General features: G+C 42.4%; 1 protein-coding gene across 2 annotated transcripts in view; it reads right to left on the bottom strand.

The window, feature by feature from the left end:
• Positions 1-15,652, bottom strand: part of CACUL1 (CDK2 associated cullin domain 1) — a 97,265-nt gene that overhangs the window by 17,524 nt on the left and 64,089 nt on the right. For both annotated transcript variants that reach the window (XM_030202630.1, XM_030202631.1), the window contains exon 6: positions 2,886-2,975. In XM_030202630.1, coding sequence (XP_030058490.1) covers positions 2,886-2,975 — 90 coding nt within the window. The remainder of the gene's footprint in view (positions 1-2,885; positions 2,976-15,652) is intronic.

Here is a 15,652-nt window from a genome sequence, read left to right as displayed (position 1 = left end):
ATTTTGTGTCTTCTGAAAAAGAGGACACATGTCACGCCCCTACCCCGCCCCCGCCACATGCCCCACCCCCGCCACGCCCCCTTCGGGTCCTCGTTCCGCCCCTATCCCCCCCCCCCCGTCACATAGTCCCCTCCCCCCCTCACTTACTATCTAGCCCTGGTGGTCTAGTAGCGTCTTCTCTTCGGGGCAGGAAAGAGCCCCCTCTTTCCTGCCCGGAGCGCTGCCTGCCCTTGCCTGCTGCATCCTCCTCGGTCTGGCTGGGGATTCAAAATGGCCACCGAGAGTTGAAGCGGCCTCGCGAGAGTTCAACTCTCGGCGGCCATTTTGAATTCCCAGCCAGACCGAGGAGGATGATAGACAGGGGAGGCAGCGCTCCGGGCAGGAAAGAGGGTGCTCTTTCCTGCCCCGAAGACGTCACTAGACCACCAGGGAACATGGTAAGGAAGGGGAGGGGACGGGAGACCAGACCCACGGCGCCGATCGCGCGCCCACACGCACGCGCCTGCCCGCACCCGCGCCCACGTTTGTCCAGAAATCCGGACAAACGTGGGTGCAGGCAAAATCCGCCGGACACCCCAGACATGCCCTCAAAAGAGGACATGTCCGGGGAAATCCGGACGAATGGTAACCCTACCTTCAACCACAATTTTCTAAAGAACTCTTCTGAGTATAGTTGAATTTCATCTAGCTTGTGAGAGGGGCAAAATGAAAGTCCTTTGGACAGAACAGAGATCTCATGCTGTGATAATTGATAGTTCCAGAGATTTACTTTTATACAGGGCCAAGTCACAAGACACCATCCTATCTGCTCTGATCAAAGAGACAGAGACAAACACCTCAAATTCCTGACTGAATCAAACAAAAAGGTTACAACCCCAAAATAATCTCCAAGAATGGTGCCTCTTCCCTTAAAATACCCAGGGAAAGCCTATTGAAATACAAGGCAAAGAAAGCCACAGACATACAATCCAGAGCTAGAAGAACTGAGAAGAATCATAAAAAATCTACAGTCACTGTTCCAGGAGGATGAACTACTGAAAGAGATATTCTCATCCCCACCAGTGCTAGCCTTCCGACAACCTCCCAACTTAACGTACAAACCAGTGAAAAGCAAGCTCTCGAAAGAAACTGAAAAAGAAGAGAGAATGGCACACATCTTTGTAATATATCTAGCTGCAAACTGTGCCAACACATTTCACAGGATCCCACAGTCATTCACACGGGAAAAATACTCAGCATAAGGGAATCCTTCACATGCTCATCTTCAAATGTGGTATACATTCAATGTAAAAAGTGTGAAGAAGGGTGCTATATTGGAGAAACAAGCCAGATGCTAAAGATGATATTTAATCTACATAGACGTCATATGAAAAATGCCAATGCCAACCAGGTCTGTATGGAACAGCACTTCACAAAACCAGAGCACTGCATCAATGATTTTATGGTGAGAATACTAAAAAGAAACTTTAAGATAATCTAGGAACGTAAGACCTCTGAAGTCAAAATGATGAAATATTTTGACACCCACCAAGATTTTCTAGCCCATTATAAACCATAAAATTCTACTGCTTATCAGCCATCCATCTCTCCCTCTCTCTCATTTACCCAGCCCCCCCCCCCCTGTTTCTCACCTAAACTACCCCACCCTCTTCCTTTGAGACTTTTGTGTTTCCATGATATATTCTGATATTTATCAACATTTGCTTATTTCCAATCTGACGAAGAAGGGCTACCTTCAAAAGCTAAACAAAAAAATCTATTAAGTTAGTCCAATAAAAAAGGTATCATTTCTTTTCTATGTTTTGTTTTATTTCTATTTATTACCTGTAATAGGGAAAATCTCACCTCCTTCCTTCCTCTGTGCAAATGTCTGTGGTATAATGCTAGACCATTATTCTGGCTTTCTCCCCTGCTATGGGGATCCCAACTACGCACACAATGCATTTTAAACAACGTGAGCAAAAGCAGAGGTGTAAGAACACCTAAATTAAATTTGGTTATTCATTTTTATGCTTGAAATATTTATGGCAAGATGCTTGAAAATAAAGTGTGAAAATCTAATGGGATGAAAGGATTAAGCAAACAGGGAGAACAGTAAGAAGCTGATAAGATTAAAGATGCATGCAACCTTCAGCTCCTCCTGCTCATGCCAGCTTCAATCTCAAAATAGCTGTTGCGACTTCCTGCAGCAGTGTCACAAGGCTGACATGGGAAGTCGCAGCAGCCATTTTGACTGCGGAGACAGCATGGACAGGAGTGACTGAAGATCGTTCCTTCCCCAAAGAGGCCACTAGACCACTAAGGTAGGCCCAAGGAGGGCCCTCAGGTGGTGGGAGGATGAAGCTCGTGGTCGAGGAGAGGGGTAGAGTTGTCACGTTCTGGTTGGGGGAAGGGGGCGGGCTAGTTTCAGAAGAAAAAAAAATGAACTGCCATTTTCGGCCAAAACTAAAGCATGGCCCAACCCGGATTTCGGGCCGGTTTCAGTGCCAAAACTGAAACCGAAATTCAGTCAGCTTGTAGCCATAACACACTGTTGCTTCAGGACTCTTGTGGCAGGTTCCAAAAGAAGCCATGTCGTCTCTTGCCCAGCTGAGATAAAAGGAGTTTACTTCTTTAAATGTCTCCTCTGCTTCCTCTGATTTATGCACAAAATGGAGAATGATAATTACAAATGATGGAAAACTCTTGCTTGCTACAAAAAGCTCGAAGTACTGTAGCTTCATTTAGAGTATGCTTTCTTTTTAATTGACTTAAAACCCAAAGGAGCAGGAAGAAGCTGCCAGGCAAAAAAAACGAAAACGATTCTGCGTCGTTGGATCATCACTTCACCCACACATGCCAGGAAATCAAAATGACAGTCACATATAATGGACAGGAGTCGTTACCTGGTCTCAGAGTGTACAGGCCTTTCACTATATTAGCCATAGTGGAAGGGGTGACTTGAAACGGCGTCGACTGAGCTTCTAGAAGCAAAGCTGAAAAACAACAAAAACAAAGGGTTATAAGTAGCAAATCCCGGGCCCCGTGCACAAGATTCTTCTCATCAGTGAAAAAGTTGCCTTTAAAGTAAGGATTTCACGAAGTACAATCTGCAATTAAAAACCCACTTTATTTATTTGTTGCATTTGTACCCCACATTTTCCCACCTATTTGCAGGCTCAATGTGGCTTACGTAGTGCCGTGAGGCGATAGCCGCCTACGGTGAAGAAACAAATATAGATTGAAGTTATTTACAATGAAATAGATGTAAACAGACACATCAAGGGATCATAAAGAGGGATGTTATATAACGAATATAAAGTTCAATACAAGTTTGGATTTCTTTGTGTTGTTGGATTTAGGTAATTAAGTTGGGTCAGTAGGATATGCTCTTCCGAACAGCTAAGTCTTTTGTAATTTCCGGACGTTGAGGTCTCTTGGGTATTTTAACTACTTTGATGCCTTGTTTTAAGAACAATTTGTAATTTAAGAACAATGACAGGGGCAAAGGCAAGTCTCCAATGTAGTTTCCAAGGGTACACAACTCTCCCATTGCACTGCAGGTGCCAGCCTAAAAGCAGAGACTTATAATTGGCCGACAAATATTTACATACTTACCACCTAACCCCACAGGGAGACCTGATGATGCGCATTAGTATTAAACAGGTCTCAACGCATAAAATGTCACCTGAGGTAAATGTGTCTTAGCACAGTAATGCCTTTTAGTAAATCTAGACTTAAGTCTCTTTGCTGTTTTCAGATTGCTGGAAGACAGGGCCTCAATTAATTCTATCTCCACATTACTGGCAACAAACACACAGTCTGGGTGAGGTGAAAGCCAAAAGAAATCTGTCAAATAAAAATGGAAACAGGACCGGCGCTGGCAATTTAGTTGTAAAGCAGAAGTAATTTCAAACAAAATACTTCTTTATGGAAAGAGTGGTAGATGTATAAACTACATCTGAATTCAAGAAAGCATAGGACAATCACAGAGAGGATCTCTAAAGTAGAGGAAAAGATAGTAGAGATTAGATGATACAGATGGGGATAGATCATATGGTCTTTTAAGCATGGCATAGACGCAAAATCTTATAACAATCTTTCTCCAGGTATGTTCAAAGCAAGAAGGCTGTAAGGGAGTCAGAAAGACCATAAGATGACAATAGGATAAAGAAGGCGCTCAGGGAGGAGAAGGCCATAACAGACTTTAAATTATTTGCTTCAGATTTTACTGAGGAAGATGAAAGAACTACTCATGCCACAAACAGTATTAATGAACATGATTCAGAGGAATTGAAACATTTCAGTGAAACTGGAAAATATAAGAGGCCATATCAACAAACTAAACAGCAGCAAATCACCCGGACAAGATGGTATACACCCCAAAGTACTTTAAGAATCAGATCTACTATTAGTAATCCTTAATCTATCGTTTAAATCATCTACTGTACCTAGAGACTGAAGAGTGGCCAACTTAATGCTAATTTTTAAAAAGGGTTATGGGATGACACAGGAACTACGGTGTGGTGAGCCTGGGATCAGTGTCCAGCAAAATGGTAGAAACTATTATAAAGAACAAAATTACTGAAAGAATAGACAGACATGATTTAATGTGACAAAGTCAACGCGAATTTAGCAAAGGGAAGTCTTACCACATCAATCAATTAGGTGTGAGTAAACATATAAACACTGAGCCAGTTCATACAGTGCATCTGATCAGAAAACATTTTACCTTATGATACGAGGTTCTCGGATAGACTGGATGGACCGTACAGGTCATTTATCTGTCAATCTACTATGCAAAGGTTAACCCACCCCACCCCCACCCCAAAGTCTTCTGTTGTGGATTAGGAAACAGTTATAAAAGTAGGGTTAAATGGCCAATTTTCTCAATGAAGGAAGGTATATAGTGGAGTACTCCAGGGATCTGTACTGGGACTAGTGCTTTTCAACACAATCATTCATGATTTGAAAAGTCATCAGATTTGCAGATAACAACAAAATTATTCAAAATGTATTAAATCATAATGTTACTTATGAGAAACTGCATAAGGAGCTTGCAAGGCTGGGGAGCCTGGGCTTCCAAATAGCAGATACAATTTAATATGAGTGAGTACAGGAGTGATGCACATAGGACAGACAACCCCAAATTATAGCTACAAGATGCTAGGTTACACATTAGGAGTCACTATCCAGAAAAAGGATTTAGACAAAAAATATGGACAAGCATAGTAACATAGTAGATGACGGCACATAAAGGCCTGTACGGTCCATCCAGTCTGCCCAAAGAGATAAAGTTACTACATAAGGTATGAAGTGATACAACATACGTATACTTGAACTTGATTTGTCCATCCTCTTTTCAGGACAAAGACTGTAGAAGTCTGCCTGGCACTGTCTTTGTTCAAAAACTTTTAAGTTGTTATCGAAGCCTATAAGCAGCTTCATTCCAGCCCATCCAAATCTATCCAGCCACAATCAAGACACAGACCGTAGATGTACACCCCGTACTGGCTTTGCTTCCCAATTACCAGTGTTGCCACCTAGTTCTCTGCTAAGCTTCTTTGGATCGATTCTTTCTAAACAGGTTTCCTACGTATTTTATCCCATGCATTTTTTTAAAAATATTTTTATTGGGATTTTCAAAAATACAGCAAATGCAACAACTTATACTATACAAAATAATGTTATACATTAAGCTGAGATCAAACATTAGGCAATGCAATTAGACAGCTGATGACAGAAAGAGGTCGAGAGTTTTCCATTTCTGAGAACCATAATGAGACCCAGGGATATCATTAACTGAAAGTTGCTCATATCTCTTGTACAATAAGACCCAATTCCACCAAAGAATGACACTGACTGGAGAGTTATCTTTCCAATGCAATATTATTAATTTCAACGCAATAGAGACCAAGAAGTCAAAAAGCAGTTTATCGCTCTCTGCAAATATAAATGGGGTGCAAATTGACTTCCAGATTACTTACATACTTTGGTAGAAAAGAGTCCTGAAACCCAAAAATCCTTTGCAACTTATCCCAAACATCTGCCCAGAACAATACCAGATCAGGACATTCTAGCAAAAGATGCATAAGAGTTCCTGTGGTTTGTTTACAAGACCAACATAAATCACAACTTGAAGTCCCAGACAATTTGCTCTTTCTAGGTGTCCAAAGGGCCCTGTGGTACATAAAAAAGAGAGATTGTGAGATTGCGGCCGACAGGGAAGCCCTTGGACCCTTTGACCACACACGAGCCCATTGAGCATCTGACAAAGAGTCCTGGAGGTCCATTTCCCAGACATGTTGCGTAGAGGATCGTGGAACAGGAATAGGAGACCTCATAACTTTGTAAAACAGCGAGGCTTTGGGCTGCATCCTGCACGGAGTGTCGAGAAAGTGAGTGAGAGCGCTCTATGAGCTCGTTCAAATTCTAGAGGCAGCGAAAAGGTTGTGCGGAGTACTGTCCCTTGCAATATGAAAGGTCACCTTATACAACTATCCTTATCACTACCTTCCTTCTCCCTCTTTCCGTCCTTGATCACCACACATTACTAACTGTATCTTATACGTTGTTACGATAATGTCACATTGAGCCTGCAAATAGGTGGGGGAATGTGGGATACAAATGCAATAAATAAAATAAATAAATACAATTTTTGAATTCTGTTATGGTTTTCATCTCTACCACCTGCCGCAGTAGGGCATTCCAAGTATCCACCACCCTCTCGGTGAAAAAATACTTTCTGATATTATTCCTGAGTCTTCTTTGCTCAATGTGCAGAAGTGACCAAAAAACTAAATATTGGAAATTGTTAGGAAAGGAAGCGAGAATAAAACAAGTGACCCCACCTCGAGTATAATGTGCAATTCTGGTTGCCACATCTTATAAAAAAAATTAGAGGTAGAGAGAAGGACGACCAACATGATAAAGGGGATCAACTGTTCTATAAGGAAAACCTAAAAGGTGAAGAGTCTCCACTTGGAGAAGAGAAGGTTGAGGGGAAATACGATAGATGTCTTTAAAACTGAGTGGAGGTAAACGCAAATAGATTGTATTTTTTGAAAAAGTAAACAAAGACAGGGGAACACATGGCATGAAGTTACAACAAATAGGAGAAAATGTTTTTTCATTCAATGCATAGTTAGGTTTTGGTACTTGTTGACAGATGGATGACGTGTCAAAAGCAGTTGCATAGCTGAATTTGGGTAGCCGGAGTGTGTGTGGGGGAACTTGTTTGGACAGTTTCCTGGAGAAAAAGTCAAACTTAAGGTAGACATGGGAAAAGCCATACTTATTCCTAGAGAGGACAGGTGCAAGGAATCAAGCTGCTTTTTGGGATCTGCTGGGTGCTTGTGACCTGAATCAGCCACTGTTGGAAACATGGTACTGGGCTTGATAGGCCTTTGGTCTGCCCATTATGGTAACATAGTAGATGACGGCAGAAAAAGACCTGATTCTAATGTTCTTATGGAAAGTGAGAGGATAAATAATTCAGAACTGTGGATACGGTTGGTTATCCTACTTACATGAAACAGCCATTCTAGCTATTATCAATTCTGTGTGGATTGTTATCAAACATTTTTGTTGAAATTACAAGCGAGAAACAGCCATATTTTGCGAGAAGTGGCAGAAATTTACCATCTGATCAGGTAACATTCTGACAATATGAAACGTTTACAATTGCCATTCATTACCAATCATTCTTAAGCCACTTTAAACAAATGCTAATTCATCTTGAGACATTGTGGGGCAATTTTACTAAGCTGTGGTAAAAAGTGGCGCTAAGGCAAATTTTTGAATGCAGCTGTAAAAGTGGCCTTTTTGTATTGTTGCCACTAGCATGCGGTCATTATAACATTTACCACCACCCATTTTGTGGGCAGAAAGGGCTGCGTATTAATCAGTTAGCATTCACTAACTTCACTAACTGATCAGTACAGCAATGCTCACTCTCTGCCTCCCAGAAACACACCCCCTCCAATATATATTTTTATTTCCATTTTGCTCACCCCTTTTTCAGTAGTTGCTCAAGGTGAGTTACATTCAGGTACACTGGATATTTCTCTGTCCCAGGAGGGCTCATAATCTAAGTTTGTACCTGAGGCAATGGAGGGTTAAGTGACTTGCCCAAGATCACAAGGAGCAGCAGTGGGATTTGAACCGGCCACTTCTGGATCGCAAGACCGGTGCTCTAGCCACTAGGCCCCTCCTCCACTATATTTAGTAGCATACAGTTAGCATGCACAGATTTGGCAGTTACTGCAGGAGGTCTGATCACGTCCAATGGCACACCATTTTAATCATATGTTAGCACCTAATGCGGCTAAAAGGGCCTCTATGTAAATTATAGGTCCACTGTTTTCTATACCAGAGGCAGTTTACAAACCTTATATGAGTATTTTATGATTTTTAAGAATTTATAATATTTAATATAAACAATTTAGTTCAGTGATTCCCAAACATGGTCCTGGAGGCACCCCAAGACAGTCACTTTTTCAGGATATCCACAATGAATATTCATGAGAGAGATCTGTATGTACTGCCTCCACTACATGCAAATCTCTCTCATAAATATTCATTGTGCATATTTATAAATGACCTGGAGATGGGAGTAACTAGTGAGGTAATTAAATTTGCTGATGACACTAAGTTATTCAAAATCGTTAAATCGCGGGAGGATTGTGAAAAATTACAAGAGGACCATACGAGACTGGGAGACTGGATGTCTAAATGGTAGATGACGTTTAATGTGAGCAAGTGCAAAGTGATGCATCTGGGAAAGAGGAACCCGAATTATAGCTACGTCATGCAAGGTTCCACGTTAGTCACGGACCAAGAAAGGGCTCTAGGTTTCATCGTTGATGATACGTTGAAACCTTCTGCTCAGTGTTCTGCTGCGGCTAAGAAAGCAAATAGAATGTTAGGTATTATTAGGAAAGGAATGGAAAACAAAAAGGAGGATGTTATAATGCCTTTGTATCACTCCATGGCGCGACCGCACCTCGAATTTTGTGTTCAATTCTGGTTGCCTCACCTCAAAAAAGATATAGTGGAATTAGAAAAGGTGCAGAGAAGGGCGACGAAAATGATAAAGGGGATGGAACAACTTCCCTATTAGGAAAAGCTAAAGCGGCTAAGGCTCTTCAGCTTGGAGAAAAGGCGGCTGAGGGGAGATATGATAGAGGTCTATAAAATAATGAGTGGAGTTGAACGGGTAGATGTGAAGCATCTGTTTACGCTTTCTAAAATACTAGGACTAGATGGCATGCGATGAAGCTACAATGTAGTAAATTTAAAACGAATCGGAGAAAACCTTTCTTCACTCAACGTGTAATTAAACTCTGGAACTCATTGCCAGATAATGTGGTAAAGGCGGTTCGCTTAGCGGAGTTTAAAAAAAGGTTTGGATGGCTTCCTAAAGGAAAAGTCCATAGATCGTTATTAAATGGACTGGGGAAAATCCACTATTTCTGGGATAAGCAGTATAAAATGTTTTGTACATTTTTGGGATCTTGCCAGGTATTGTGACCTGGATTGGCTACTGTTGGAAACAGGATGTTGGGCTCGATGGACCTTTGGTTTTTCCCAGTATGGCAATACTTATGTACTTATAATCTGAAATCCTGACTGGCTGGGGTACCTCCAGGATCAGGTTTGAGAACCACTGATTTAGTCATTATTCAATATTTTAAATACTCATACATTCTTAAAATGCCATAAATTTAAGCAAATAACTGTTCTTTATATAATGTCAGCTACATAAAGGATTGACTGGTCACCTAAGAAAAGACCTACAGCAATTACTTTGAGAAGGAGAAATTGTGTCTTACCTGATAATTTTCTTTCCTTTAGACCTACTAGACCAGACCAGAACCTGTGGGATATGTCCGACCAGTGGATGGAGACAGGGAAAGTAGTTCGTGGTAATTTGCTCCTTAAGGGCACCGTGCAGCCGCAGAATGCTCAGTATTGCGAATGACCAAGCAATGGAGCTCATATTCACCCTTCAGGTCAAATGTTGCATTCATCCAGCATTTATTGCAAGAAGGCAATATTGCCTTCTACTGACACACAGTTCTCCAAATGATATCAGGTAGAGTAATTTCAAAATAGAGGAACACTGAACTGTGAAACAGTAAGAATGGAAGCAATTTCAGTAATATTCAACTAGGGAGTGTTTCTGAACTGGTCTGGAGAGACTAAAAGAAAGAAAATTATCATCAGGCAAGAAATAAGTTCTCCTTTCTTAGCATCCATACCAGATCAGTCCAATACCTGTTCAATATTACAAAGCTGTTTCCATAGAGTGGGACTTCAATCCTCTGGTCAAGTAAGGCCTATCTCAAAAGACAGGCAGACTGCTGGCATTACAATGAACTAAGTTGCAAGTGCTAATGAGAACTCAGTACCATCGCGTGCAAGAAAGAATGCAAGTCTACGTGTGTAACTACAATAATGGAAAGGAAGTTCTGGCAGGACAGAGCATAGGTCAAGGAAGAGTTGTCCTGTTTTCATAGTAAGTGATGGCAGATCAACACCTGAATGGTCTATCCAGTCTGCCCAACAGTTAAAAATACAAAAATAACATAAAATAAGTGGGACTTTTGATCAAATGATGTTTATAGCATTCAAAAGATGAATAGAAATCCAAGCAATAAGACATTTAAGTGGCTGACTGATGATCCTTATTCCACATTATAGTATGGTAACTAAATATGATCTAAAGCTTTTGGAGTAATTTATGAGTAATGATATAAAATTACCAGTTTGATTTATTCGGCTTGTTAATTGGGACTTTTTGCCATATTATTTCCATAAATTAGGGAGCAATTTTCAAACTACCTGCAGTGAAGTACAACCCACAGATACATCTGCTTGTGCATTTTGCACCAGTTCTGAAAAGCCAAGTACGTGCCTTCCCTTTCAAAATTGGTCCGAGGAAAAAGTACCCACAGAATTTCACACCTGCTAGAACTATTTATGGCTGTGAAAATGAGCAATTTAGCTCCCCTAACCTAAAGGAAAACAAGTCAAACATTGAAAGAGAAACAAACCTAGCCAAAAAAAAAATACCAAATGAAATGAAAAAAAAATGTAAGGAATAAAGTTCAGAAAACAAACATTTTCCATGGTTTTTACAAAGTTTTTACCGATGCCAAAGTTGCTAAAATTGCAGCTTGCTGGATGAGTAAAGCTGACCACTAATGCCCAGAGTGCACTTGATTTTCCGCCACAATCCAATCAGAGGAACTAGAAACGGATGAGAAACCCACATAAGTGTCTGAAGCAGCTCCCTGACCTGCTGCCTTAAAGGCGTAGAAAGGTCAGAGGATCTGGTATTCCATGTGAACCCAGTGAGACTTACCAGAGCTATCATTGAAATTCTTCAATGCTTTCAAAACTGCAGCCTCGTAATAGCGCCACGTATCTGGTAGGCCTACACCCCCTTGGCTCTCACGCTGAGCCAGGCATCTGCAGCTAATTTTGGCCTCTATAGATAAGCATATCCTGAGGGATCCTCAGAAGCTTAGCCGAGATTGGGTGGCAGAGCCAGTGGGGGGAGATGGGGCTGGTGGTTGGGGGGGTGGGCCTTGTTCTGGGCAGACTTCTATGGTCTGTGCCCTGAAAATGGCAGAAACAAATCAAGGTCAAGTATACCCATAAAGTAGCACATATGAGTTTAAATTCTTGGGCAGACTAGATGGACCGTGCAGGTCTTTTTCTGCCTTCATCTACTATGTTACTATGTAAATGTATTTCTGCCCCTGCTGCTTGGCTTGTTTTCTTCAATTGTTTTTAATCTCTGTTCTGCCATCTCACCGAAGTTTGGGAACTGCAGAGCTAGCTCTTAATTAGTGGTGTCTCAAAAGGGTCATCACACATGCTCCTGCCATGCTGGCTGACAATAGGCACTAGCTGGGTTTCCTTTAGCCTGTTAAAAAAAAACAAACCAGGGCTTCCTGTCTGAGGCAAAAATCAACTCTGGTGCCTGGACAACAAAAGAGACATGGGAAAAGTTGATCAACGTGTTATGCCTCGCCTCACCCTATGCTTGGAACAACCTTCCTGAGCCCTTACGCCAAGCCCCCTCCCTGCCCGTCTTCAAGTCTTTGCTTAAAGCCCACCTCTTCAATGCTGCGTTCGGCACCTAACCCTTACCGTTCAGTGAATCCAGACTGCCCCAATTTGACTGCCCCTATCGGACCGACCGTTCACTTGTCTATTAGATTGTAAGCTCTTTGAGCAGGGACTGTCTCTCTTTGTTAAATTGTACAGCGCTGCGTAACCCTAGTAGCGCTCTAGAAATGTTAAGTAGTAGTAGTAGTATTACATATAGCAGTGATTTAACCAGAGCTGAGATTGTGATGTCATAATGCCTCATTCCACCAATGCCTAAGAGCCAACCTCATCAGTGATGTCACAATGGCTCAACTGTCCTATACTTGGCCCACTTCCCCCCTTAGTGTGAAGAGTTTCAGTCTCTGGTATCCAGAGCTGAGATTGTGATGTCATAATGCCTCATTCCACCAATGCCTAAGAGCCAACCTCATCAGTGATGTCACAATGGCTTGATTGTCCTATATTTGTCTCACTCTTATCTATTAGATTGTAAGCTCTTTGAGCAGGGACTGTCTCTCTTTGTTAAATTGTACAGCGCTGCGTAACCCTAGTAGCGCTCAAGAAATGTTAAGTAGTAGTAGTAGTAGTAGTAGTAGTATTACATATAGCAGTGATTTAACCAGAGCTGAGATTGTGATGTCATAATGCCTCATTCCACCAATGCCTAAGAGCCAACCTCATCAGTGATGTCACAATGGCTCGACTGTCCTATACTTGGCCCACTTCCCCCCTTAGTGTGAAGAGTCTCAGTCTCTGGTATCCAGAGCTGAGATTGTGATGTCATAATGCCTCATTCCACCAATGCCTAAGAGCCAACTTCATCAGTGATGTCACAATGGCTTGATTGTCCTATATTTGTCTCACTCTTATCTATTAGATTGTAAGCTCTTTGAGCAGGGACTGTCTCTCTTTGTTAAATTGTACAGCGCTGCGTAACCCTAGTAGCGCTCTAGAAATGTTAAGTAGTAGTAGTAATAGTACTTATGCTTCAAATGTAATTAACCAAAACTGGTCAACGGCCATCTCCCACTGCTTCCTCTCTTCCTGGATGTCATGATCCCTAACCACCAACTGAGAACCAATTCTAAAGTGCAAACACCTTTAGCATGCTCCACGGGAACTAATAACTATGTGAGGAGAAAAAAACACTTATAGAGACCACCTGACTGATTCTACAGAAGCCTAAGCACTACACTACTAGTACTACAAATCATTTCTATAGCGCTACCAGTCATACGCAGCGCTTCACAATTGAACATGAAGAAAAGACAGTCCCTGCTCAATAGAACTTACAATCTAAATCAGGACAGACAGGACAAATAAGGGATAAGGGAAGGACAGACAGAAGGACACACATGGAAAAGGGACTATTGAAGAGAGGAAGACAAGATAAAGGTTACGAGCAGGTGACAGGTTAGGAATTGAAAGCAGCATCAAACAGGTAGGCCTTTAGCCCGGATTTCAAGGCGGCCACGGATGGAGCTTGACGTAATGGCTCAGGAAGTTTATTCTAGGCATACGGTGTGGCAAGATAAAAGGAACGGAGTCTGGCGTTAGCGATGGAGGAGAAGGGTGCAATTAGGAGAGATTTGCCTAGTGAACGGAGTTCCTGGGAAGGAGTGTAGGGAGAGATGAGGGTGGAGAGAGGTAGTGAGGGGCAGCAGAGTGAATGCACTTATAGGTTAATAAGAGGAGCTTGATCTGTATACGGAAACGGAGAGGGAGCCAGTGAAGTGACTTCAGAAGAGGGCTGATATGGGCATAGCGACTTTGGTGAAATATTAATCGTGCAGCAGAATTTTGAACAGATTGAAGAGGAGAGATATGGCTGAGTGGAAGACCGGTGAGAAGCAAGTTGCAGTAGTCCAAGAGGTGATGAGAGTGTGGATGAGGGTTCTGGTAGCGTGCTCAGAAAGGAGAGGGCGAATTTTGGCGATATTATAGAGGAAGAAATGACAGGTTTTGGCAATCTGTTGAATATGTGCTGTAACTATATTGCAGCTAAATGACCTATTACTTCCATAACAGTACCTATGGGGGATGCACATCCACGCTACTAAAGATACACGACCGTATCAGGTCGTATTTTTAAACAATCCCAATAAAGGCGTTATTGTTATCCTCCCTGGATCCATCTCACTGTTTTCTTTGTACTTCTCACGGTTTCGTGAGGTTTGCTCCTCCTTTTTTGTTTTGTTACTAATTGGGTTTCTGCCAGGTACTTGTGACCTGGATTGGCCACTGTTGGAAATGGGACACTGGGCTAGATGGACCATTGGTCTGACCCAGTATGGCTATTCTTACCTTCTTATGATTTCCAATGTCTCTCTTTTTGGACAATTTGTGCCTAGAGTAGCTGTCAGAGTATATGACCACTACTACTACTACTACTAACTAGCATTTCTAAAGCGCTACTAGGGTTACGCAGCGCTGTACAATTTAAACATAGAAGGACAGTCCCTGCTCAAAGAGCTTACAATCTAAAAGACAAGAAAACAATCTAAAGACAAGTGAACAATCTAGAGGACGAGTGAACAGTTAGTCTGATAGGGTGGATAGATTGGGGTATTTTATATATCTCGAGTGGTTAGGCGCCGAAGGCAGCATTGAAGAGGTGAGTTTTAAGCAGAGATTTGAAGATGGGTAGGGAGGGGGCATGGCGTATGGGTAAAGGAAGATTGTTCCAGGCATGGGGTGAGGCAAGGCAGAATGGGCGGAGTCTGGAGTTGGCAGTGGTGGAGAAGGGTACTGAGAGAAGGGCTTTGTCCTGTGAGCGGAGGTTACGGGCGGGAACATAGGGGGAGATGAGGGTGGAGAGGTAGTGAGGAGCCGCAGACTGAGTGCATTTGTAGGTAAGGAGGAGGAGCTTGAATTGTATACGATATCTGATCGGAAGCCAATGAAGTGATTTGAGGAGAGGGGTGATATGAGTGTATCGGTTTTGGTGGAATATAAGACGTGCCGCAGCGTCCTGAACTGATTGAAGGGGGGGATAGATGGCTGAGTGGGAGGCCGGTGAGGAGTAAGTTGCAGTAATCAAGGCGAGAGGTAATGAGAGCGTGGACGAGAGTTCTGGTGGTGTGCTCAGAGAGGAAAGGGCGAATTTTGCTGATGTTGAAGAGGAAGAAGCGACAGGTCTTGGCAGTCTGTTGGATATGCGCAGAGAAGGAGAGGGAGGAGTCGAAAATGACTCCGAGGTTGCGGGCAGATGGGACAGGGAGGATAAGGGTGTTATCAACAGAGATAGAGAGTGGAGGAAGAGGAGAAGTGGGTTTAGGAGGAAAGACGAGGAGCTCGGTCTTGGACATGTTCAGCTTCAGGTGGCGGTTGGACATCCATGCCGCAATGTCGGATAAACAGGCCGATACCTTGGCCTGGGTCTCCACTGTGTTTCCCCATCGGATATTGTGTGCAATGTACTAATTCTAAATGATTGTCCATTAATAAACATATTATCCCAGGGGAAAAGCAGTGTGTGTGGCATATCCATATAGGAAAGAATGCAGGAAATACAAAGAGAGGTTTCCTCCTTTATACCAGTAACCAGCAG

Source organism: Microcaecilia unicolor, chromosome 5, assembly GCF_901765095.1.
Source record: "Microcaecilia unicolor chromosome 5, aMicUni1.1, whole genome shotgun sequence".
Lineage (NCBI taxonomy): Eukaryota > Metazoa > Chordata > Amphibia > Gymnophiona > Siphonopidae > Microcaecilia > Microcaecilia unicolor.
The sequence above is the reverse complement of the archived record's forward strand: the minus strand, read 5'-3'. Positions and strand labels throughout refer to the sequence as shown.